The 27,237-nt window shown below is 46.6% G+C and overlaps 1 protein-coding gene across 28 annotated transcripts in view; it reads right to left on the reverse strand.

Annotated features, from left to right (window-relative positions):
* Positions 1–27,237, reverse strand: part of DLG2 (discs large MAGUK scaffold protein 2) — a 1,429,269-nt gene that overhangs the window by 243,581 nt on the left and 1,158,451 nt on the right. For all 28 annotated transcript variants that reach the window (XR_008318273.1, XR_008318272.1, XM_053304274.1 and 25 more), the window contains one exon: positions 13,200–13,302. Coding sequence is in view for 26 of the 28 variants with exons in the window: in XM_053304274.1 (XP_053160249.1) it covers positions 13,200–13,302 (103 nt within the window). In the remaining 2 variants the exon portion in view is untranslated. The remainder of the gene's footprint in view (positions 1–13,199; positions 13,303–27,237) is intronic.

Below are 27,237 nucleotides of genomic sequence, written 5' to 3' on the forward strand. Positions count from 1 at the left end.
GCCCTCTGTGCCACCCAAGAATATGTCCCCAAGGGCTATGCAACCACCTGGGACATATTTTCAGGTTCCCTAATGCACCAATGTAATTAATTGGGAAGTTCTGTTAGGCTGCTTTCTCGCTGCCCCCTTGCTCTTTATGTCAGCCATAATTCTGAGTTCTATAACCTAATTCAAAATTATAGTTAATTTTGGTGCAACATACTTTCATATCCAGCATTTTAATATGTTCTTATTGCAACAGCAAATAAGTTAATACGTAAGGAAGCAGATTGTTGAGTAATTGCAGTTTTATTTACTGTACTTCTGCGAGGGATTTCCGCCACAGTGAGCCAGCAAATCGGAAAGCAATTTAAAAATGCTTTTAAAAGTAATCCGGTTGTAGCTGTAGACAGCAGTTGTCTCTGCCTGTGAAAACCTGCCCTGCAATTAGTTTCAACAGATGCTGGGCCGAACTATAGTTATTGTTAATATTATTATTTCATGTTGATACAGTGCCATGAATGTGAATGGCGCTTCAGGTACAGGTACTCAAACATGGGGAAATGTTCACTGGGCAAAAGGAGGACTGAATCTGCATTTTTGGAGTGATGAGTGGTTCTTCCATGAGGCAAAGTGAGGCAATAACCTCAGGCAGCAGATTACTGGATTAGCAAGAGGGAAGCGAGATGCCTCCTGTCATCTTCTTCTGCTGCCCCCAGCAAAGGAGCAGCTCTTCACCTCTTCTTCCTACCCCTGTCCTCCTCCTCCTCCTCCTCTTTTTCACCACCACCACCACCAGCCTTGGCACAGGGTGCACATGCCTTTCTCTATCTCAGGGCTGTTAAACTCTGCTCCTGCAGCTGTTTTTAGAGTACAACTCCCATAATCCCCAGTCCCAGTGACCAATAGCCAGGGATTATGGAAGTTGGAAGCCAACATCTGCAGGAGGGCTAAAGTTTAGTAGTCCTGCTCTACTTTTCTCTTGTCTGCTGCTGGGCTGATTATGAATTCCACTTCTCCCTTTTCATGATCAGCCCAGCTGTGCACAAAAGTGGAAGTGGAGAAGGGTGCATGGTAGAGGCTTTTGCTGCTGCAAAGAAAGAGTTGGAGAGGAGAGGAGAGGAGAGAGAGAGAGAGAGAGAGAGAGAGAGAGAGAGAGAGAGAACATATGCAGAAAATAAAACAATGGCTATCACTGCTGCCGACTTGAAAAAAATGGACAAGTGGGGGGCACATTTGGGGATCTGCCTCAGGTGCATAGAGGCCTTGGACCAGCACTATTTCTGGACATTAAAAATGGCATCCACTTGCTCTGACTAGGGATTTATAGGGATTACAACAGGCTGATATCAAAGAATCATGATACTGGCTGACACAGCACAAAAAAGACAAAAAATTCTAGCTTTGTCCTTTTTTTACTTTCAGAGATTAGAGAAGAACCATGAATGCAAGTCTCAATGACACGGAAATTCAGCTACATTTCTGGAAATCCTGCTCACTCAGCATATCTTTCCTCCAAATGTCCCGCCATAATGAAACCTATTCTTCCTCATTGTTATCTGCCATCTGAGCTTCCTAGACTCTTCTCTGACTCCCTCTTCCACCCCACCCCCTAACACACTGGGCTTTTCAGCCAGTGACAATTCCTCATTCAAGCTCAGCGGGTAGGCAATCAGGGAGAATTCTTGAGAAAATGTGTACTGTGACTAGCCCATATAATGCTGGCATTTTCGAGTCCATGAAGAGATTGGCAAGAGCAAAGGGAGTGTGCTTGTCAAGTCTCCTCAAAATCATGAATAACAGTGGAAGCGGGGGCTGAGTCGGGGCGGGCGGTGTAGAGATGATACATATGTTTGGATTGCCTGCAAATCAATTTTGAAAACATCAACACTATACACAAACAGAGACTAATTTGCACACAGACAGAAACATCTGAGTAGCAGGGATAGGCAAGGCCAAATGGACATATGATTCAGGGCTCAACTAACATCTGTTCTATATACTCAACTTGCTCAACCTTCATGATCCAGTTTTTGGAAACATTTTTAATGGCTGACAACCAGAGCAAGGCATCGTGGATGTACCAGGAACACGCAGACACACTGGAGAGAGCTCTCCCACTACCACTGTACCCACAGCAAGGGTGACACCAGAGGGGGCGCAAGGGTGGGCAAGCAACCCCTCGGACTAGTGGTCCACCTGCCCCCATTTCTGTTTCAGAAATTGAACATATGGGATACAGCTTGTCTACCCAAGAATGCACTTTGCCCCTTCTGGGTCAAAGTCCACCCCCCCTGCCCCCAGTGCTGTCATTGACCCATGGATATAGGAGAGGGAAAAAATTTCAGTGATTTACTCTGCCCCTGGAAATGCCCTGTGGTACCTGAAAATATGTCCCTCAGGGTTGTGTGATCCCCAGGACATATTTTTGGGTGACACGGTGCTCTTCTGGAGCAAATTGCCGAAATCCCCACCCACCCCCACACACTGTGCACCTGACACTGCATAGCTAGGAAAGCTCTCTGTAGCACAGATGTGATTTCCTGGTGCATCCACCACACTGCATTGCTTTGGACATCAGCCAGACTTTAGGAGGTACAATTTTTAAAACTAATCCATCAGATTACTGGCCCATTTAGTCATGTACTATTTAGTGGGGCTATTCTGATGATCAGCCAAAATCGGGCTAGGGGAGCCTAGCCCGATTTCAGCTGACCTTGTGAGCCACTGGGCTCGCAGGCAAGCTCGGTGGATCCCAGGAGGTTAACCCGCCTAAGTACCCCTCCCCTTAAACCGGATTTGTGGACTGAGTGCTCCGCAAACCCAGTTTTTAAAATTGTGAGTAGCCGCGGCGCGGCTCTGTGGTTACTTACAAGTAGACCCCCGGAGGGGAGGTGAAAAGCTGCCTCCAAGCTCCGGGGGTCTCCCCAGTATGCCCTGCATGCTCGCGCACGGCATTCGGGAGCTTCTGGGGGCCGCACGGCCCACGAACTCCCCAGCCCCTGCCAGCTCCGTCACTGAGCCGGCAGTCATGTGGGTGGCCGATCCGGCCGCCAAGGGCTCCCACCCTGATTGTCTATGTGGAGAGCAGGCTTAGTCCGCTCTCCCTGCTTAGCTTCCCAATACGGGTCTTACTGATCGTGAGACCCGGCTCACTGTGTGGTTTCAGGAACAGGTCATTTCCAGCTCAAGTATCTCAGAGAGGTGAAATTTCATCCCAAGTGCAGAGTACTCACAGAGAGAATAGTGAGAAAGGCGCACTCATATAAGCCCGATTCAGACATTATGCTGCACAAGCACACCAATGTCTGTACACTCGTAATTGTGTTTGTGTGAATGACTGTACCTGTGTTCATTTAAAAAGTGAACCTGGGTACTTGTCCTGTAAATGCATGGAACAGACAGGAAGTGTACTTCTGTAACTACATTCAACATAATATGCAAATGAAGGGGTGCAGCTATAATTGAGCAGATGGGTTCAAAGAACCTGGGCCCCCGAGTTCCTAAGGGCCCCCCAGTTCCACCCCTCCCTATCTTCTTAGATAGAGGAGAGGAGGAGGTCTGGTCTTGTGGTAGCAAGGATGATTTGTCCCCTTAGCTAAGCAGGGCCCACCCTGGTTGCATATGAATGGGAGACTTGATGTGTGAGCACTGTAAGAGATTCCCCTCAGGGGATGGAGCTGCTCTGGGAAGAGCATCCAGGTCCCAAGTTCCCTCCCTGGCAGCATCTCCAAGATAGGGCTGAGAGAGATTCCTGCCTGCAACCTTGGAGAAGCCACTACCAGTCTGTGTTGAAAATTCTGAGCTAGATCAACCAATGGTCTGACTCAGTATATGCCAGCTTCCCATGTTCCTATGTTCTTCATTATCTCCCCGACTCTGAAGGGCCTCTGGAGAGAGGAATAAACATGGGCCCCCTCTCCCCTAGTGACACCCCTGTGCGAATGACTGTAGCTGTGTGCAGTTCTGTACCTGTGTACATTGTACACTCATCGTACGAGTATTGGACATAATGTGTAGATGGGCCTAAAAACAACCATTGATTCAGGCCCACAAAGGAGTTTGAGTTAGAACAGGCCTTCAGATGAGCATGGAAGTACAAAGTAATGGAAAATATAAGCTTGAATTATCCGTTTCCCTGTTGTTGAACTGAGTTAAAACTGTAGCATCACCTGCCATCACTGATAGCCACAAGTGGTAAAGCTGTATCTCTTGGGATAGGTCTGCCTTCAGGATGCCTCCCCACTAAAAGAGCTCTGGTGTTTATTCAGTAGACACAGCTGCTCGCTTCAGATTGCCATGCTGTGCCAAGGAGAAGGCTCAGAAGTAATGCAGACGCACATGTCCCACAACAAAAAGATAAATACGTGATAATGACCAAACTTCCCAGCAACATCCTTTGTCAATTGCGCTCTTTAATCACAGATGGAAATTAATGAATGTCTTTCATTCACATGTGTGGTTAAAAACTGCCAGCTAATTGGCTTACTTGAAGGATTTATAGCTGTCAAAACTTGATTTAATGGGTTATCTTTTCTGTAGGAGAGGTGGCTGTGCTGGAACAGCTGCAGAGATGCTGCATTGCAGCACAGAGCATGTACGGAACAGAGACTGAGTGCAGCTTTGGGTATTATCTTGCTGCACAGGAAGAACATGTGTGTGTTCCCAGCACTTCCTATTCCATGCCAACGATGTCACATTAAAAAGGCAACTTTTGCATCTTCTTTGCCTAAGTGATGGGCACGCTTCTGGAGGAGAGCTGGTCTTGTGGTAGCAAGCATGACTTGACCCCTTAGCTAGGCAGGGACCGCCCTGGCTGCATGTGAATGGGAGACTTGATGTGTGAGCACTGTAGGATATTCCCCTTAAGTGATGGAGCCACTCTGGGAAGAACATCCAGGTCCCAAGTTCCCTCCCTGGCAGCATCTCCAAGATAGGGCTGAGAGAGATTCCTGCCTGCAACCTGGGAGAAGCCGCTGCCAGTCTGTGAAGACAATACTGAGCTAGATGGACCTATGGTCTGACTCAGTATATGGCAGCCTCCTAAGTTCTGACAGGGAGATGGCTTGTTCTGAACAGTAGAGATGTGCAAGCTGAATTTCCAGTATGACACTATTGCACAGGAACAGGAAGTGCATGGAAATTGTGCTTCCTGTTCAGAAAGAAAACATTCAAAGTAGTTGACAGACTGTAACGCTGGAACTCAAGGTTGATGCTCGTGGCCTTTCAGTGTGTATTATTATTATTTTTACATTTATATTCCACTCTTCCTCCAAGGAGCCCAGAGCGGTGTACTACATACTTGAGTTTCTCTTTCACAACAACCCTGTGAAGTAGGTTAGGCTGAGAGAGAAGTGACTGGCCCAGAGTCACCCAGCAAGTCTCATGGCTGAATGGGGATTTGAACTCGGGTCTCCCCGGTCCTAGTCCAGCACTCTAACCACTACACCACACTGTAGGAAAATATTAGTGCAATGTTCATCAAAAGGCCCACAAGTAGCAGCAGCTCCCATCAACCCTAAGTGTGACTACCTGATTAATTATTGCTTTGGCCAAAGCTGAATACTTTGCACAGCCCCCTAGCACCCCAAAGAGGCCACTGTTCCAATTGTGCAGTGCTACACTTTCCCCAGTGCTGGTGGAATTCCTTTAAGGCAGGGGTTCTCAACGTTGGGTCCCCAGATGTTTTTGGACTTCATCTCCCATAATCTCCAGCCCCAGTGGCCTTTTGTTGGGGATTATGAGAGCTGAAGTCCAATAACATCTGGGGACCCAACGTTGAGAATCCCTGCTTTAAGGGAACTACATCCTCTCAAACACCAGGGCCATCTTGGAAGTTGTACATGGAGTGCTGGGAAGTGTAGTCCTTCCAAATGTTTTCTCCATAAAACACTATGGGGAAAGCACTTAGAAGGACTATACTTCCCAGTGCTCCATGTGCACCTTCCAAGATGGCACCGGAGGGGGGGCACTCAGCAGGGTTCCATTTATCTTAAAGGACCCCCTTGCAGCACTGGTAAAAGCACAGCACTGTGCAAAGGGGGGAAATGGCTCTCAAATTGAAGCCCGCCCCCAAAGTGACCTCTGCTTGAAAAATATAGATCACTCTTCATGTATGCCGATTCCCAGCTGCTCCACCCCATGTGGGTCACAAAGTTATGATGTAGTCATCTTGCTCAAGCTAAGCTGATCTGGATCTAGGGACTTCCTGGATGAGAAGTGACTGCCTGGAAACCTCATGCATATTGTGGGCAGAGCCAACTTTGAGGTTCTTTCTCCCCAGAGGAGGCGACACCAGTATGGGAAGGAACCATACACAACTGGGTAGTCGTCCCTCGCTTATCAAGGTTTTGCCAATCACGGATTTGAGTATCCATGATTAGAAAATTGTAATCACCCTCACCAACCACGACCTGGGTATTTGCGGTTCGGCACTATTTTTAGCCTACTTTCCAGTAGACTTATGAGATCAGTGTATGTCTTTGTGTCCGTGCATGTGTCCGTCCGTGTGTCCCCCCATCAACTTAGCAACACCTGGACCAATAAGAACTAAATCAGGTACAGTTGTAGGGACACATAAGGACACCTCAAAGGCGTAGTTTGTGATGATGTCATCCACCCCAATCCAAGATGGCGTACATATAAACAACTGAGGCGCAAGCAGGATAATTTGTGGACTGTCTAACCAATTTAAACCAAATTAGGGACTTTGAGGCGCAAGTGGGCTAACTTGTGAACCACCTAACCGATTTGAACCAAATTTGCTACAGATGTAGGGACACATAGGGATGCCCAAATGGCATGGGGTGTGATGATGTCATCCACTTCAATTCAAGATGGCAGCTGTATGTACATCTGAGGCACAAGCAGGATAATTTGTGGACTGTCTAACCAATTTAAACCAAATTAGGAACAGTTGCAGTGAGTGACACATAGGGACACCTCAGCGGTGTACTTTGTGATGATGTCATCCACACCAAACCAAGATGGTGAACGCATAAACTTTTGAGGTGCAAGTGGGCTAACTTGTGAACCGATTTGAACCAAATTTTCTACCGCTGTAGAGACACAGAGGGATGCCCAAATGGAATGGTGTGTGATGATGTCATCCACTCAAATTCAAGATGGCAGCCATGTGAACATCTGTGGCACAAGTGGGCTAATTTGTGGACTGCCTAACCAGTTTGAACCAAATTGGGTACAGCTGCAGTGCGTGACACACAGGGACAACTCAATGACATAGTTTGTGATGATGTCATTCACACAGATTCAAGATGGCGAACATGTAAACTTTTGGGCGAACTTGTGAACCACTTAACCGATTTGAACCAAATTTGCTACAGCTGTAGGGACACATAGGGATGCCCTAATGACGTAGTTTGTGATGATGTCATCTACCCCAATCCAAGATGGCAGATGCGTGAATGCTTGAGGCACAAGTGGGCTAACTGTGGACTGTCTAACTGATTTGAACCAATTTAGGTACAGCTGTAGTGAGTGACACACAGGGACACCTCAGTGGTGGAGTTTGTGATGATGTCATCCACCCTCATTCAAGATGGAAGATGAATAAACTTTTTAGGTGCAAGAGATCTAACTTGTGGACCTCGATTTGAACCAAATTTAGTCCAGATGTAGAGACAGTGAAAGGATAGTAGGCTGATTAGTACTTACTAGTTGGGCGGATTAGTTCTTACTAGTTGGGAATTTTGGGCGGATTTGAGGGTCCACATCTGGGGTCAGGGGGTCATTTCTGGGGGTCAGGGGGCTTTTTGAGGTTTGGGGGTGATTTGTGAGGGTTCAGGAGATAATTTCTGGGGGGCAGGGAATCTTTTCTGGGGGCCAGGGGATAATTTCCGGGGGTCGGGGAGATTTTTTTCACTTTTGGGGGGGTAGTTTTATGCACCTTTCCTCTCATGATTCCCCTAACTTCCTCTTTCCCATTAAAGTCTATGTCTCACCTACCATGAATTTGCCAACCGTGAGGGTTTCCAGGAACGGAACCCTCGCGGTTGGTGAGGGACTAGTGTATACATGAGTCATACCTTTGGTTTTCAGAAAAGGGCAACCAAAATGATTAGGGAGTTGGAGCACCTTCTGAATGAGGAAAGAATAAGTCATCTGGGACTCATTAGCCATCTCCAGTTGCAATGGGCACAGTAGTCCAACAACAGCTGGAAGAGTCTGAGGTTGGCCATCGCTGCTTTGGAGTATTCACAATGGATAGACCCAGAGCATGGTCCAAAGGCACACCATACAGTCACCTTGCTGATGCTAGGCAGGTCTTGGTGTGGTCAATGCCTGGATGGGAGACCCATATGGGAGGCTTTGGAATATGCTCCTTGCTGAAATAAGAGCATCTCCTTCTCTGTTTGTTTTCAGGAAGACCCTCAAGACTCTCCTCTTCTCGCAGGCTTTTAATTAGAATTAATTTTAATAATTTTAATGATTTGTTTTTAATAACTGTTGTATGTTACTGTTTTTATTATGTCATGTATTTTAATCTGTGTTAACTATTAAATATTTTTGTACACTGCCTAGAGATGTACACATTAGGAGGTAGGAACATATGATAAATAAATAAATAAATAAATAAATAAATAAATATCTGCCACCTTGGGGGGTGGGTTGTAGAGCCTCTGCTTTGCATTCAGAAAGTCCCAGGTTCAATCCCTGGCATATCCAGGTAGGTGGGAGGAGAGCTAGTCTTGTGGCAGCAAGCATGAACTGTTCCCTTTGCTATGCATGGTCCACCCTGTTTCACATTTGAATGGGAGACTACATGTGAGCACTGTAAGGTATTCCCCTTACGGGATGGAGCCACTCTGGGAGGAGCACTGGCTTGCAGAAGATTCCAAGTTCCCGCTCTGGCATCTCCAAGATAGGCCTGGGAGAGATTCCTGCCTGCAACCTTGGAGAAGCTGCTGCCAATCTGGGTAGACAGTACTGAGCTAGAAGGACCAATGGTCTGACTTGGTAGAAGGTGGCTTCCAGTGTACCTATGGCTGGGAAATACTTCTGTCTGAAACACTGGAGAAGTCACTGCAAGTCAGCATAGACAATACTGAGCTGCAGTATATGGGAGCTACATGTGGAGCCAGCGTGGTGTAGTGGTTAGAGTGCTGGACTAGGACAGGGGAGACCCGAGTTCAAATCCCCATTCAGCCTTGAGACTTGCTGGGTGATTCTGGGCCAGTCACCTCTCTCTCAGCCTAACCTACTTCACAGGGTTGTTGGGAGGAGAAACTTAAGTATGTAGTACAGCGCTCTGGGCTCCTTGGAGGAAGAGCGGGATATAAAATGTAAATAATAATAATAATACATGGACCAGTGGTCTGACTCCATATAAGTCAGCTTCCTATGCTCCTAAGTTCCCAAAGTGCCGTAAACGCATTAGGCTTGAGCCCGAAACGTTTCCGAGGCCATTATAGAAGCCTTCGAAACATTTCAGCCACCGGGGCCATTTCGTATTTCGGTGGCAGCGGGGGTGCTTCCTTAAGGGCGGGGGAGGGTGCACTTACCCCTCCCACCGCATTTCCCCCACCGGCACTCCGTTGTATCAAGGCCCCTGGAGGCAGCAGCGTACCTCCCTGCCGCCACATTGCCGTCCTCGGCTGGAAGTGGCCGGAAGTACCGGGGGTGTGTGCGCCCGTCGTGTGCATGCGCATGCACTGCAGATGGGCGCACGTGCACTCGGTACTTCCGGCCACTTCCGGCCGAGGATGGCAATGGGGCAGCAGGGAGGTACGCTGCTGCCTCAAGGGGCCTTGATACAACGGAGTGCTGGTGGGGGAAATGCGGCGGGAGGGGTAAGTGCACCCTCCCCTGCCCTTAAGGGAGCACCCCTACTGCCAGAACGGTTCCAGGCACACCCCTAATACACATTCACATGTAATTCTTGCAACAAGCCTGTGATGCAGGTCAGTATTATATAACTATATTGTGTGGATGCAGGACTGGGGCTGAAAGAGACTGACTTGCCTTAGGCCATCTAGTGAGGCCATTGCAGAAGCAAGATAAAAATCAGAGATGTGGGATTAATATCTCGGTCTCTGCTTCACTGCCTCTTTTTAGAAATGCTGCATGTTTCACTAGAGATGTAGCTTAACACAGTGCTACACGTTTCCCATATTGGGAAAACTACTGAGATTCACATCTGTGTAATGTTCTTCATATGCGCTTGCTTGACTTTATCAGTGAAACAATAAATCCATATTTGTCTAGATCATTAAGTCTTCTCAAACAATCAATTTTGACTATGGCTAAGCCAAAGGCAATTATGACTTCTTTATGAGCTATTGGCAAATATAGAGCAAATCATCTTGAATGTAACATAGGAACATAGGAAACTGCCATATACTGAGTCAGACCATTGGTCTATCTAGCTCATTATTGTCTTCACAGACTGGCAGCGGCTTCACCTAGGTTGCAGGCAGGAATCTCTCTCAGCCCTATCCTGGAGATGCCAGGGAGGGAACTTGAAACCTTCTGCTCAGGGGTGTAACTACTAATAGGCAAGGGGAGGCGGCTGCATGGGGGCCCCCACGCCTCGAGGACCCCCCCGAAGCAAGTCACATGACTATATATTGTGAAGTCTCTGTGTGTGTGTATCAGCGAGGGGCCCATTTTAAAATTTTGTCTCTGGGCTCACTTCAGCTTTGTTACACCCCTGCTTCTGCTCTTCCCAGGGTGGCTCCATCCCCTGAGGGAAATATCTTGCAGTGCTCACACATCAAGTCTCCCATTCAGATGAAACCAGGGCAGACCCTGCTTAGCTATGGGGACAAGTCATGCTTGCTACCACAAGACCAGCTCTCCTCTCAGACCAGCTCTCCTCTCAGACCAGCAACAAGAGGCTAATATGACTAAGCGAGGCTATCCTAGATATTTGACATGCCAAACAGCAAATCGACAAGTGTATACATTTGAAGAAAACAGCAATGTATTAAATATTCTTAAATGCAAGTTATACAAAATAAAACGTCCTCCCTAATATTTTAAACTGGTGGTCATTAGTTTGGAGTTAAGAACATGGCACACTATACATTAACATATTCTGATGTGTGAGCAGGAAGCCACTTTTGACACTATGGGATGATTCTCATGATCGCTGAGAGCTGGTGGGGAGGGTACCGGGGTGAGGGGGAGAGGCTGCTTTTAACTCACCTTCCCCACCGATGACAGAGTTCTTCTGCTGGGAGTGCGAATCACTCTCCAAGACGAGCAGCGCTGCATGCCTGCAGCTTTGAGCTCTGGAGGACTCAGAGACCGCCTGCTCACTGTTCTGGCATTTATTTATTTATTTTTATTTCTTACATTTTGTATCCCAGAGGGGTATACTACATACTTAAGTTTCTCCTCACAACAACCCTGTGAAGTAGGTTAGGCTGAGAGAGAAGTGACTGGCCCAGAGTCACCCAGCTAGTCTCATGGCTGAATGGGGATTTGAACTTGGTTCTCCCTGGTCCTAGTCCAGCACTCTAGCCACTACACCACACTGGCATTGCCTCGTCCTAGCCTTCTTTAGGTGCGTATTCTTCTGCTACACTTCTGCATTGGGTATGATTGGACCAATCACTTGCAATGCAAAGACAAAGCAGGATTATTTGGCTTTTGAGCAGCAGTATTTCTGCATGAGTCACTGCTCTGGGCCAGTCTCTTTCCAGCCTCCTCTAGGTGTGAGCATTTCTGCTGCAATTCTGTATTGGCTGTGACTGGGTCGTCCAGTCACTCCTAATGCAAATATAGAGCCAGATTACTCAGCTTTGGAAGGGGCTGCCTGTAATTTTCCTGCATGAGTCACTGCAGGAATACTGTACTTCAGGCAGTAGTATTCCAAACACGAAACACATCTAGTTCCTGACTCAGATATAAGCAGAAGGTGGATAATTCTGATTTTTGCATGCCTCAAAAGTAATCCTTTGGGGGGTATAAACATAAAGCATGCTGAAATTTTAATTCAGGGAAAAAGTACGAATGCTTTCCGAATTTGGGCAATGTTGCATTATCTCATCAGTATAGTTTCTAAAGCATCTACTGTATTAACCCAAATCCAAGATGAGGTTTTTGCTCAGTTCTTCCCTGTTAAATATAGGGGGCTCATCTTGAATTCAGAGTCTCCTTTCTTTTGGGTAAATACAGGTATAACCTGTATTTAACCTCTATCTTTTAAGGCATAATCTTAAATTCAGAGTTGCCTTCTACTGGGGTAAATAAGGTAACATATACAGCACTGGTAGTGTGCCCATTGAAGAGACTCACCACATCAGCTGTCTGTCTCTGGATGTAACTGTCACTCACATAGTCTAGATTTAGCATTCCCAACCATTCCTCACACATGAACAGAACACAAAATGGTGGCTGACACACCCTAACAAAACACTTGCTTGACCAATAAAGTTGCACTAGCACAAACTGGATATGGGAAGGCTGTTGTAGCAGACTCAGCCAGAGTAAGCCAAAAGTCTACTTAGTGGCAGTGGATAAAGTAAAAGGTCACAGTCACATTGTGCACAGCTTACAAACTGTGAAGGCCACTTTCCCAAAAATACCATTCAGAAGTCAAAATCCTCCTTCAGTATCTTTTTCTCTCTTTTTTTAGCAATTATTTCAAAATGGAGAGAAACTGTTTGATTCTGAGAGAGCCCTGATTGGCTAGGATCACCCATGTGATCCGTATAAGCAGAATTGTCCTTCCTCCCCAATAAATGGGCTTTTTCGGCATATAAGCTATCTGCCTGGGTATACAGCATTGTGATGTGATCCCTGGCCATGCTTGGCTGGGTGCACATGAGGAGAAGGGATGCTCTGGGAAATCACCAGCAAAATGGAAGAATGGGAAAAGAGAGGCCACACGTAGTTGCCAATAGCCATGAGAAGAGGTAGGTTCAATAGGTTTTCAGGGAAGGGTTACTCTGCTAAAATCACTACTTTTGAGGTGTGAGTCCAGTTTGGAATACATTTGGCTCTGCAGTAGTTCACTGGACACATAATAAGGCAGTATCGTCAACCTGAGGCCCTTCAGTTGTCGCTGGACTACAATGCCCATCATTCCCAGCCACAATTTATAATTCATGAAAAGCAAAGTGAAGAGTTGTTACTTTGGGGAGGAGCCTTTCAATATCAATTGTTTGGTTTCCACCATCTCAAAAGGGATGATTGTGCACAACAGGTTTAATTGCACTGACGGCTTTTCTGTTTCACTCAGCTGGTCTGCCTACCTTCTGGCTGGTATTGTGCTATAATTGTCACAGTCTGGCCTGCTCCTTTGAGGGCCGCGGCAGCCTGTTCATGGGTAGCACCACGGAGATCAATCCCATTCACCTGCAAGGAAAGGAGACAAACCAAAGCAATATGGGTGCCGTTCATACTTCAGACGAGAGGGGCCCTAATTTTACATGCTTACTGAGCCGCTTTTTTTTTTTTTAAGATGCATTAAAAAACACACAACCAAGGAACAACTGTCAATGTAACTTTGTAATACAACCAGTGGTTTACATAGCTCCGTTCTCACAAAGGTTTTATCTGGGCTGCACTATTTCAGACCGCAGGTGGGGATGCATATGACTGAAGGACTCCAGCCTAGCTTTTCCCCTGACATGATGAAACGAAAACCTTTTGGGAGGTTCACAAAGAAAAGATTAATGTAAAAAAAGAACCCTAAGTGAAAACTCTCAATAAAAATATATAAGTAGCTTAGATCATGGGATACCACAATTTAATCAAATATAGGGGTAGAATAAAACAATTTCATTAATATCAAAATATTGACCCCAACTACTAAAAGTACAGCCAAATATTTACACATAAAAAAATACATTAAAAGCATGCATAGATACATAAACAAAGTTTCTAAAAAATTCCAAAGGTTACATTTTTAGGTGTGCTCCAATCCATGTAGTTGAAATCCACAAGTGAACTTTATTTACTGTAAGTTCCATAAATATATCTAATGCTTTCATTAGAAAGTACCAATAAATTCTGGGAGGTGTTTCCAATGATATAATGGGGTAAAATCTTTATGGAAGCAATAGCTGTTCTGGAGAGATGTATCCAATAGTTCCTAGAACTGTGTCAGACACATTTTGGCTATTCAGCTTTCCTCAGTGGTGTTATTTAAAAAGTTATTTGATGAAGTCTATACAATTTTAAAAAACAACAACGTTCTTTCAAGAACATACCTCTGCCATAGTATAGTTCTCAGTATGATCCAAACACAATGCTGCATGGGGATATCCTTTACATCCAGAGACAGAGCCACCATTGGGGAAACGGGTTCAAAGAACACAGTCTGCCTACCCCAGGGGCCGCGCCTCATGGCCCCAGGCACGCCCCCCGGATCTGATGTCACACACAGGGGTGTTATTTTGCTCCCAAATGGGGCTGCATTGGCAGCACGGCCAGAGTGACTCTCCCTGCATTTTAGGTCAGGTTTGGGGGGTGGGGCTAGCTGGCCCCCTGTGTCTGACATCAGACGCGGGGCGAGGGGGCCACAGCAGCAGCTAAACACGGGCTGCTACCAGTCTCTCTCTGCCACTGTTTTCATCCTTTATATCCTGCATGGCTATATCCTATAGTTGCATGGCTATATCCTGGCATATATATGGTATGACACTTGTCCTACCCAGTTTCTCATTGTGAGAATAGCCTCAATGCGGTATTCGATGTCTAATTCATTGTCCTGAATTCTCCGTTTTCTTGAGGCGCCGATCCAGCTATAGTCATGAACAACTGGTTGTGCAAAGTAACTGGTGCTACAGATCTCCCCAAGCATCTTATATCCTGTGCCACAAGGGCAGTTCTCAGGCAGAGGGATCTATTGGCTGATCTTTGCTGTATTGCAGCAAATGGCCAGGCAATGACCAGTGAAGGTACTGCGGCTCAATGGCCCAGACAGACCAGGTGATTTGAGGAGCCAATTGGGGCCTGGCTGTCTAGATATAATTTTGCTGTGGGCTCCATTCCTCATTATAGCAGTTTGTAGCCAGACATACAGACTCCTGTTCCCAACCTTTTTCCTGCATTGCCGCCTTTGGAAACATGATGACATGATTTCTCTGAATCCTTCGACCTTTGCTTGCTGCTCTGGACCTTGAATTCAATCTGACCTGGATGACACACTTCATAGGAACACTGGAAGCTGCCTTATACTGAGTCAAAACCTTGGCTCGTCTTAGCTAAGTATTGTCTACACTTACTGGCAGTGGCTCTCCAAGGTTACGGGCAAGAGTCTTCCCAGTCATTCCTGGAGGTGCCAGGGAGTGAATCTGGGGCCTTCTTCATGCAAGCATGCAGAAGCTGTTCCACTGAGATATGGTCCCATATCCCAAGGGGAATATCTTTACTGAGTTCACATGTAGTCTCCTACCCAAATGCCAACCAAGGCAGACCCTGCTTCATAAAAGGGACAATTCATGCCTGCTACCACACGATCAGCTCTCCTTCTTCCACCTGGCCCTTCCACTTTACCACCTGGAGGGATAGACCATGGGGTTCTTACATATCCTTGCATGAGAACATAGGGATCTGCCATATACTGAGTCAGAACTTAGTTCCATCTAGTTCAATATTGTCTACCTAGACTGGTAGTGGCTTCTCCAAGGTTGCAGACAGGAGTCTCCCTCAGCCCTATCTTGGAGATGCCAGGGAGGAAACGTGGAACCTTCTGTTCTTCCCAGAGCGGCTCCATCCCCTGAGGGGAATATCTTACAGTGCTCACACATGTAGTCTCCCATTCATATGCAACCAGGACAGACCCTGTTTAGCTAAGGGGACAAGTCATGTTTGTTTCCACAAGACCAGCACTCCTGCCCCTTCTGATGGTGAAGAAAAGCAGTCTATATTATGCCCAATGAGAAACAAATCCATACCCTTAATAGACCACCTATCAAAGCTTTATTTTGCACAGAATTTGGGCCCAAAATGTGTATACAGTTATTTTTAGCACAGAGTATCAACAACAACACTTGCTGCCTCTTCATTCTTTCATAGCAATGCCTTGTTTGTCAGCCCTGAGAAGGTGAACTATGCCCACACATTCTGCCTTTTGTGGTTGTTGTTTGTAGATCTGTACCTTCAAGGCATCAATGTAGTTCTTACACATTTATTTATTAGATTACTCAACTGTCCTCTCCAATTAAACTCAAGACAGTAAGCAGCAGCACCAAAAATACAGAGCGTAACTAGAAATATAAAAAGATTCCCCCCCCCCCCAGCAAATACAAACCTACACTCAAAATGGATTACACATATTTTTGAAAAGTGTTCAGCCCTTTCCTAGCTACCTCCCAGGCTCTGATTTTGGCAGCCCTCCATCTCCAGAAAAGGGGACAAGCCATAAAAAAGGCACTCTGCACAGCCTCCCTGTTTCCATTTGACATAAGAGAGCACCATACAAAGACCATCCACAGATGCTGCCAGAACCCACAAGAGAATATATTGTCACAACATGACACACATGGTACAATAGTATGTTAATTACATGTATATCCCACTCTTCCTCCAAGGAGCCCAGAGTGGTGTACATGGTTATGTTTATCCTCACAATAACCCTGTGAGGTAGGTTAGGCTGAGAGATATGTGACTGGCCCAGAGCCACAGAGAGGCCGACGTGCCATGGTTGGGCTGGGTCTTGTCGGAATCTGACTTTTGAGACTGTGCACAGGCCTAGTGTTTATATACACCAACATGGAATGGAATGGAATCTTTATTTCGGTCATTGACCAGACAAATACACCAACATGCATTTGTGCAAAAGATCATACATGTGTTCATTTTAAAAGTGAACCTGAGTACAGGGCCCCCTCAAATGTAAGGCACAGAGAGGAAGCGTACTATTGTAGGTTATTGAACAAAATGTATGAATAACTGTATATGTGTAAGATCTGTACATGTACACTGTATACAGATTGTATGTATATTTCAAAAATCCATTAAAAATCGTAGGAGTGTCCAATTGCTTCCTGGCACTCAGCGGATTGGCTGGGCAGTGGAAGCTCGGACGCAGCAGGACTCAGGAGGATGGTAAGCTGCTGCCGAGGGAAATGGCAGTGGATGGTGGGCGAGTGGGCGGGCAGCAGGACCGGCTGTGGTGAGGAGGCGGCGGCGGTGGGCCCTGCATGGATGCTGGGGTCAGGAGGCGGCTAGGCCGCCAGGAAGAGGAAGAGGCAGCAGCAGGAGCTTACAGGCAGGCAAGCCAGCCAGAAACCCCGAGCGGGGAGTGGGCGGGGGGAGAAGCGGGCCGGCCTCCTGGGCCGGGCAGGCATCAGAAACGCCTGGGGGAAGGGTTAGGGAGAAGGGGCTGAAGTTGGGGGGGGACTAGTCAGGGAGAACTAGGGGCACAGATGTTATATGCCCAGTCAGCTAGTAATGCTTAAAACAGATGGGACCCACACCACCTGGCCCATATGTGGGCCTCTTCCTAATCAGTTTCTTCTATAATTTGGGGGTGATTATAACCACTATACAGACTCAAACAAGGAATGGGGCACATGCTCATGAGTGTTGAAAGCAAGTCAGAAATCCTTCAAGCTGGCATGTCAATCACCTCCCTCCTCTTGCTGCTCATTGAAACAGCCGTGTTTGTGGGAAGAGAGAGGTGCCATAACCATGATGGCAGACACTTCTGTGATGGGTAACCTGGATCACCCCAAGCTGCCGATCACAGAAGCAGCTGCCGTTATACGTATGACGGTAATCACAGACACTGCAAGAGGGGGAGTGAGGGAGCTTGATTGACGTCTTCAGGGGTAGGATTATGAACAAACGAAAACCCTGCATCCACTAAAATGACAAAGACCAACTGATGGAATGTTCGTTTAATATATTACTCTTAGAGGTCACAAAACCTTTGTTTTAAATATCTATATTAGGGGGGGAAATCACCACCATGGAATATAACTTAATAATATAGTCCAAAAATGGTATATACAAAATGCTAAATACTGTATTTCAAATATAAACAATTAACATGTTAAAACTATATTTCAAAATGAGACCCCAGAGGCCACAAATTCTAAAAGTCCTCAAATCCAAAGAATTTTCTCATTAGTTCCACATGAAAAGAGTCTGTATGGTGTAATCTTCATGTATAGGGAGGAAGATCCCATAAGCGGTCTTAATATGTAGATAAATTTTCAAAGGAGTTTATTCTTCAATGTTTCTTAATGGGGAGGAGAAAGGACTTCCACCCCTTTTTTGACAGCTGTGTGCAAGTACAGCATTTTACATATACCGTCTGAATAAGGCTTGTGTCTGTTGTGATAATTCAACCAGCTAAATGGAACCTCCATGGTCAAAGGCAGCATACATCCAAGATTATGGCAGTAAACAACAGGATAACTCCCTGCATGTGACCTTTTTCAGAGGGGTTTGGCTGTTGGCTGTTGGAATGTAAAGGTAAAGTGTGCCATTGAGTCGGTGTCGACTCCTGGTGACCACAGAGCCCTGTGATTGTCTTTTGGTAGAATATAGGAGGAGTTTACCATTGCCATCTCCCACGCAGTATGAGAGGATGCGTTTCAGCATCTTCCTATATCGCTGCGGCTTGATAGAGGTACCAGAGGGGATTCAAACCGGCAGCCTCTGGCTTGTTAATCAAGTCATTTCCCCACTACTCCATTAGATGGAATTTAAAGGTAAAGTGTGCCTTCAAGTTGGTTTTGACTCCTGGTGACCACAGAGCCCTGTGGTTGTCTTTGGTAGAATACATCTTTAATCAAAACTCACTTGATTCAGGACCCTGGACAGCTCCATGAGAAGGACTTGGATTTATATCATTTCAAAAAAAGTCAGTAACTACAGAAAAGATGAACTATTTTTGGCCCTGTCTGTCCTAAATATAGTAGTAGATTTTTAATTGCATTTAGTCATCAGACCATAGCAAAACAATGGAATAAATCCAATAAAACAATTTATACAAAAATAGCAGTAAATAGCATGCAGACCCAAACAAAAACAAAAACTAGCAAAAATTATTTAAACAAATCATTTTTTAAAAATCATTTAAAAATCAAGAATCGTTTTTTAAAAAAACCCCACACCACAAATCTATCTGTTGTATGCCACTTTAAGAGTTGTGGATTCCTCCAAAGACTATGGGGAATTGTAGTTTGTTGATGTGCTACGGATTCTGTTAGAAATCTCTAGACCTCACAGTGCCAGTGCTAGGGTCTATGGGTGCCCTCTGCCAAGTGACTTTCTTTGCAGTGGGTGGGGGAGGTGTAGCTGTGCTGGCAGAGCCCACACTTTTACAAAAAAAAAACCCTATAATGCAATGCTCTTATCGTTGCATCACTGGATTATCAGTAAAGCAAAATGGAGGCTGACAGTGTGGCTGCCAAAGAGCTCTCCAGGTCATTGCCACTGCTTTGCTAAGATAAGCATCCTCCAAACCTTGTGGGGTCCCACCTCAGCAGCAATTGCCCAGAATGCTCTTTGGTAACTACATCGGCAGCCACCACCTTTCTTTACCTATGCAATGTCCCAATACCTTTTTTTAAATTTTAAATTTATTTTTACATTTATATCCCGCTCTTGCTCCAAGGAGCCCAGAGCGATGTACTACATCCTTGAGGTTCTCCTCACAACAACCCTGTGAAGTAGGTTAGGCTGAGAGAGAAGTGCCTGGCCAAGAGTCACTCAGCTAGTATCATGGCTGAATGGGGATTTGAACTCAGGTCTCCCTGGTCCTAGTCCAGCACTCTAACCTCTACCATGTCATTTTGGAAGCACTGTGCCTTGTAGAAATACATCAGTCAGGAATTCATCAGAACTAGGAAGTGATTGGGGAAGATGCACCAGTTGAATTTATGTCTGGATGCAGCCCCACCACCAGCCCAATGTCCAGCTGAAAGACCAAGGTGAAGTGTGGCTGCATGGAGCCTCGTTTCTAAAGCCAGCATGATACACAAGAATGTACAAAGTCTTTATGGCTTATATGGTGCAGAAGTTAAGGTGAGCCCCTTAATTTGCAATTTCCAAGCTTAGGAGCACAAGTGAAAATGTAAAGCTTTTTAACTTTCCTCTCAAACCAAAGGTTTATTGGATTATTATATTACAGGCAAATAAAGATGGCAGCTGCAAATAGCAGTCTAGGTTACTGCCACTGCCAGTTTGGGCACAGCAGTCTGGGAAAATTTGTATCCTAGCTTTTTTTCATCACAAGAAAGCATGTGATCTTTGGTTAATACCAAATATATTCACATTTCACTGATTTATAATTTACTGTACAGAGAAGTAATTTATAATTACTTCATAGAGAAATAATAATAATAATAATAATAATAATAATAATAATAATAATAATAATAATAATTCTGGCATCCCAGGTCCTTGGGAAGGACTCGATGTCTGGATAAAACAAACCAGTCAATAACACCTGTCTGACTGTGTAAACAAGAAATAATAATACGACTTTGAAGAGCACCTCAACACCATAGGGGCCACAGAAATCACCATCAGCCAAATACAAAAAGCAACTTTACTGGGAACAGCCTATATTCTGCGACAATATCTATAATAACAACAGCAACAATACTGATAATAAATTCAGCCATCCCAGGTCCTTGGGAAGGACTTGATGTCTGGAGAAAACAAACCAGTCAATAACACCTGTCTGACTGAGTAAATAAATAAATAAATAAATAATAAGAAGGTTCCCTGTCCTCAAGAGATTCACAGTCTCTCTCTCACAAACATGGCAGACAGCACGAACAGCCACTGGAGGAATGCTGTGCTGGTGCTGAATACAGCCATTTACACTTCAGATGATTAATTGCTTACAAATTCTTTGATTGGCCAACAGCCCTCTCAACAAAAATGTGTCAGAATAAACTTCATTTCAGCATACTAGCCAGAGGATTCTCATTACCCTATGAGAATGCTTACAAGGAACTATTCTGAGTGCAACTGAGGTTCAAACTACATGTTTTGGGAAGCTCTGTAGTTCTTTTCCCACAGTGGTGGTCATTCTTTACTTTTTTTTTTAAATCACAGAAACATTAAAAAAACAACAACAACCCGCCTTATACTCAGTCAAATCATTGGTCCATCTAGCTCAGTGATGTCTACTATCATTGATAGCAGCTCTCCAGGAGTTTTTTTCTCAGCCCTACCTGGAGATGCTGCCAGGGACTGAACTTGGGACCTACTGCATGCTAAGCAGATGCTCTACCACTGAGCTATGGCCCCATACTTTGAGTGAAAATTAATGTAGGCAGCCGAAAGATGGGCAGAAACTACTGTACTCTTATGGACATTTTTCAGTTCAAAATCATCCTCTCCAAGCTGCTTTTTCACACACAGAGTGAAGCTAGAAGGAACCGGAATATATCCCCCTGTAGGTGAAAAGGCAGTTTTGTGTGTGTGTGTGTGTGTGTGTGTGTGTGTGTGTGTGTGTGTGTGTGAGAGAGAGAGAGAGAGAGAGAGAGAGAGAGAGAGAGAGAGAGATTTGGAGTTGGAAAGTTAAAAGTGGGGGAAATGCTCCTTCCTCTGCCCCAACTAGCTGCCAGTCCAGGTGGAATTTGCTTTTTTGTTGTTTAATAAAACAAACCCCAAAACATTCAAGAAAGGAACACATCTTTTTGTAACACATCATTTGATCCAGAAATACTGAAAACATCTCTTGTATAAACTCGTTTTCATGGATGGCCAGGTTAAATTATCATGCCGCATGAGGACTGTGGTCATTGTTTAAATTACAAGGAAAAATGAAAGACGTAGTGGTCATTAGAGCAGAATAATATTCATAGTCTCATCTCTCTCTCTCTCCCTCTCTCTCTCTCTCACACACACACACACACAAATCCGGCCCCTAGCAGGTCGCACAAACAAATGTGTTTGAGGATGTCATTGGCTACAACTCCCAGTGATGAATTTGATTTTGATTTTTCTGGCACTCAAGCGACTTCACCCCAAACATGACAGCCGAAACCACAACGACTAAGGCACGAGGATAGAAAGTTTTTTGTAAACACATCAACCCATCAGGTGCAGTCTAATTCAGTCTGACAGTCTTAGTATGAATGCCCTGTTAATTCGGAATGGCTGAACTGGATATGAACTCCAGTGGAAAGGGAAATGGAGGAGCAGAAAGATGGGCCAGGTTTCCCTGGAATAGTAGAATTTACTCTGGGCTTATATACCCATGGCATTTCTGTCTGGAGAATTCTTATCACTCTCAAGGCTAGCTGGGATATATCCAGTGCTTGTAGACTCGGGATCAGGGAGGTAAATCTTGGCAGAATCAGGGCTGGAGCAGAATGAAATCCAAGGTAGAGATAGGGAAATTCTTACCATGAATTACGGTTCCCTGGGACTCCCAGAGGCCATTCCATCGATTGGGTTAGGCCCCTCCCTCGGAGCGATAGGCAGGGTCAACTTGAACAGACTCCTCCAGTGGGAGGGGCTGCCCCACCTTTCCCTGACCAGAACTGGAAAAGCAGAGGCACCCCTCACTATGCCCTGCAGGGGGGAAAACTAAGCCCAGAACTCTGAACATGGAACAAAGTTGAGAACAATTCATTTAAGAAAAAACTGCAAGAGAGAGAAAAGGGGGGGTGAAGAGTAGAAGGGAGACAGAAGGAATAGCCCCAAGAGGCCTAACTACCTGTCCCACATGTGCAGCAAAGGTAGAAGCATCAAGAAACAGAAAATAACCAAACCAAGGTAACCAAACCACAGTGTGGGCTGAATGCCCTCCAGGATTCTCAGAGAACCGGAATTCACGGTAAGAATTTCCCTTTCTCCAGAAGCTCCCAGATGGCATTCCATCGATTGGGATGTAGAAGAGCAGTGCCACCCCAGGGCAGGAAAGGTACCACACATCACCAAGAGAGCAAAACCCATCTGCCAAAGGCAGCATCAGAGGACAAGCAAACATCAAATCTTGTAATGTTTAGAGAAAGAATGAATGCAGGCCCAAGTGGTCGACTGACAGATTTCAGCTGTGGGGAAATTGCCCTTCTCCACAGCAGAAGTGGTTGCCCACCACCACAAGGAATGGGCCCTAATGCCCATTGGGGGGCAATGAGATACATCACTGGAGCCATCTAGAAATGGTTGTGGAAGACACCTTCTTCCCCATAGAAAACTATCCTGAAAGGAGACAAAAAGAGACTCCATTTTCCGGAATGCAGTTGTATGATCCAGATAGAACCTAAGTGCTCTCTGAACATCTATGGAATGCCACCTGCATTCCTGAGGATGCATGGCATTCAGACAGGAAGTAGGCGAGGGACCGGTGGAAAAAAGAATTAACTTTAATTAACAAAGGAAGGATCAGGGCGCAAAACAACTGTAGAGTTATGGAAAATACACAACTGGGTCAGCTGAGAAAACACTGAGCTTGGACACCCTATGCGCTGACGAGATGGCAACCAGAAAAACAGCCCTGAAGTTCAATATGCAAAGATTGTGCGTGGCCATGAGCTCTAAACCAGGGGGTGACATGACAGCTGAGAGAACCCAATTCAAATTCCAGGTAGGTAACCAGTGAACCAATGGAGAGTTAAGTAAGGTGGCCTCTCTAAGGAAACGCCAAACATGAGGATGGGCAGAAGCCTCATGCTGCCCCCTAGCATCCAAAACACGATTGAGTGCAGCAACTGGACACCTGAGAGTATTGGTGCTTCAACCTTTGTCAAGACCAGCCTGCAGGAGCCCAAGGATGTCATGCACTTCCATAGCGCGGACCAACCTACCACAAGAGACACACCATGCCTGAATGGCATGCCAGGTACCTCCATAGGCCTGTTGGTAGACACCTTCCTGGAGGACAAAGGTGTGGAGCCCAGCATCCATGTCTCCCGTCACACAGAGGCTACATCACACTTCTAGAATGGAACTGGTTCTATGGTGTTGATTTCGACCAGATGTCGGGTCACCCATTGAAAAGCCCAGTGTTTCTCAGGGTTCTGCAAGTGCTGAGAAGGAATGGACTTTGGTGACGGAAGCCTGGAAAATCCCAGAGAATAGCCCTGTGTTATTCCAGAACCCAATGATCAGATGTGGACATGACCCATCAATGGGCAAATGGCAGAAGGAGTCCATTCTGCAAATTGCAGAAGGTGCCGGGTGAGACCGGCTGTCAGGGTCTGGCCAACTGCCAGGGAAGATCACGGGACAAAATGGAGCTGCTGCAACTGGATACGGCTCGGAAAGTTCGTCTTGACCAGACTTGGCTGCACGCTGTCAACACAGAGGTTGACAGATGTTGCTTTTCAGCAGTGAGTAGAAAGCTGGTGACATAATTTATAGTGCAAGCCGAGAGCTCCCAGCTGGCAGGAATTCAAGGCTTATCAGCCCTCTGCAAGAGGCATTTGCTCCTCCTAATAGTCTCTAATTGAATCCTGCGTCTTGTGACACGCCGCTGTTGTGGAGTCAGTGGAGGTTGATTGCATAGCTCCTCTTCGGATTGGTCCTTCATGATTTCTGCTGTCTCAGATTGTTGTGCCTGCTCTAAATCATTAGCTGGATCTACCACAGCCGTTTCATGGACGCTGACAGTCGGGCTCTGTCCCTCAGACACTCCTGCATCGGCTGGAAAGTTGACAGCTTCCACTTCCTCCTCGCTGTCTGAGATCGAGGGCGTGACACCGGCACTTGGTTGGAGGATGTATCTGGTCAGGAAGACTGCTTTCTGGGACCCTTGGCAGAGGAAGCCAAAGGCTCAGAGAGGGTGTGTGCAAACCCCCATAACATAGGACTTCTGGCGAGGCCACTGAGGCTTATGCCAACCAAGCTGGGGAGACTTGGAGGATGCCATGGCTTGGCAAGAGCTTTGAACTTGCAGTCCTCTTTCTTTGCCATGGGCAGAGCCTTCTTCTTATCCTTGGTTTCCACCGAGATCCTGTACAGTGGATCGCCAAACAACTTCCCCTCTGAGAAAGGAGAGCCAGCAAAAAGTGCCTGGGATCTGGTGTCCATATTCCAATTGCACAACCATACGTTCCACCTGGCCATGGCACTGGCAGCCATAGCCTTGGAACAAAACTGGACAGTGTCCAATGAAGAGTCTTCCAGTAGCATGGCTGAAAAAGCTGTCTTTCCCAGACCGTCCTTAACAGGCTTTGGGATCGACTCTGCGGAGGCCAGGTCCTCCACCCAGAGGTTAGCTCTGGAGAAAACTGAATTTGTAACTGACACCAGAAAGGCCACAGCAGAGGTTTCAAAGGGCTTGTGCAAGGCAGCTTCCATTTGCCTGCCACATGGGTTTTTAGGGCCACCTTCCCCATTGGGAGGGACACAGAAGACAACAAGGCAGCAACAGGGGTATCCACAGTGGGGACTCTACGGGAGTCCATAACCGTATCTGGCAGTTAGTTAGGGTTCTTATGAATCTCCCGTGTTCTAGCCAGGAGATCCCATTCAGAATTCCTGACTCTTTCAAAGGACTCAGGGAAAAGGACAACAAGAGGTTTGGGAGGCCCCTGAGAAAAACCACCACAGCCCCCTGTGCCACAGCAGCTGTGGCAGGGTCGGCAGAACTCGCGGCTGAATCAGATAGTTTCAAAACCCGTGAAACTTTAGTCAGCAGGGCAGGAAACAATTTCACCTGGAAAAGTCTGTCCTGTGTGTAATTACAAGAATATGTCTCCTCCTCCTCTGATAATTCATCCTCTTCTCTGCCCACTGGCAACACAGATGCCACACAGCTGTCCGATTCCTCCCAAGCTCTCATGCCCCCTTCTGTTCCTGGAGTGACCAAGACATTGGTGGAGGCGTGAACTCTCCCTTCAAACAAGTCCTTGCTCTTTTGTTTACACTTGCAGTGCTTGGAGGGAGGGGGAGGAGGAAGAGGCACAAGAAGATGGAGAGGAACTGCTGGATCTGTGCCTCTTAGACTTATGCTTGTCCTGTCCCATGTGGCCATGCTTCCTCTTGCATGTCTTCTCCTCATGCTTCTTTTTTGCAGGAGACCAAGAGCAAGAGGGGCTCTTGGATCCAGCAGTTCCAGGTGAATGGGCACTCCCTAGCCACCAGCTCCTTAACCCACTTGGTAAATTCTAGGTAGGCATACGCTCCGCTAAGATCGTGAACAGGAAGGAAAGGAGGGGTAACTGGAGACTCACTCCATCCATAGTAAGTGGTAAGTCTGGCACCAATACTGCAGAGGAGGCACGGGAGGCGCTGCTATCAGAGGACTCTCCTGTCCCCTCCATAACCAGTCCACAACCTGCCCTGCAGGAGGGGAGGGAGTTGGGCTGTGCAGCTAGGACTATAGCCCAATTGCCCCCAGAGTCTCAACTGCAAGGCAAAAGAGCACCACCATCAGCAATGGGGGAGCCACAGCAGAAGAAGGGATGTGCCCCTCTGAGAGTGGGGAGAACACACCACCATATTCTCACCGGCAAGATAGCCCAAGGGCGGGGGGGGGCATGAACGAGGCAGAGGCAGAGCCGAAGCCCCAGGTGGTCCCAAGGGCTACGCTGGGACATGCGGTCCCAGGAAGAAAAGAGGCACCGCATGATCGGCGGGCCATGCCTTGCTGACCCATGCAGCAAGGTCCGTCGCTGGGCAGCCTTGACAGGAAACCGTGGTGGCCTGGTGCCAGCCCAAATTACCCTGTCCCCATGTAGGGTCCTGGCCATAACTAAAACGAATCAGGAGGACAGGAAAGGAGGGGCAAAGAAAAGCTTGTGGGGCTCAGGAGTGGTCTGCAAAAACCCTACCAACCTGCTTGCTAGGCAGGGCCAGTCTGGGGAAGGCAGAGTGGGGTGTCTCCTCCCTCTGGAGGAGTCTATTCAAGTTGACCCTGCCTATCACTCTGAGGGAGGGGCCTAACCCAGTTGATGGGATGCCCTCCAGGAGCCTCTGGAGAAAAGACACCATCAGGTTCAGAAACGGGGCAGAGCATCTGCTTGGTGTGCAGCCAGCTCTGCCCTTTTACATAGGGTGAGGAAAGATGCCTGGCTGCAACCCCTGAGAGTGGTGGTCAGTCCACGACTCACATACCACACAAAGCAACGTGGGCAGGTGGATCACCACCCCACTGCTGTGTCTGCTGAGACACCACGGTTGATGTTGCTCCACAGTGCAGTTCTGCATTGTGGTAAAGCGGGAGCGCACAACTCAAATGCCCTGGTAGGCCCAAATCAGCCATGACTTGGTGTGTGGGGGCCGGGGTCAGTTTTCAGCATATCAACTATTGCATTAATATTAATAAAAGTGAGGGGCAGAGATTTGGAGTCGGGGAAAGGTCGGGGGGATGAGGGATAGTGGGCTCTGGCCTGGGTGGGGTCAGCAAGGCATGCAGGGGCA

This window comes from Hemicordylus capensis, chromosome 3, assembly GCF_027244095.1.
Source record: "Hemicordylus capensis ecotype Gifberg chromosome 3, rHemCap1.1.pri, whole genome shotgun sequence".
Lineage (NCBI taxonomy): Eukaryota > Metazoa > Chordata > Lepidosauria > Squamata > Cordylidae > Hemicordylus > Hemicordylus capensis.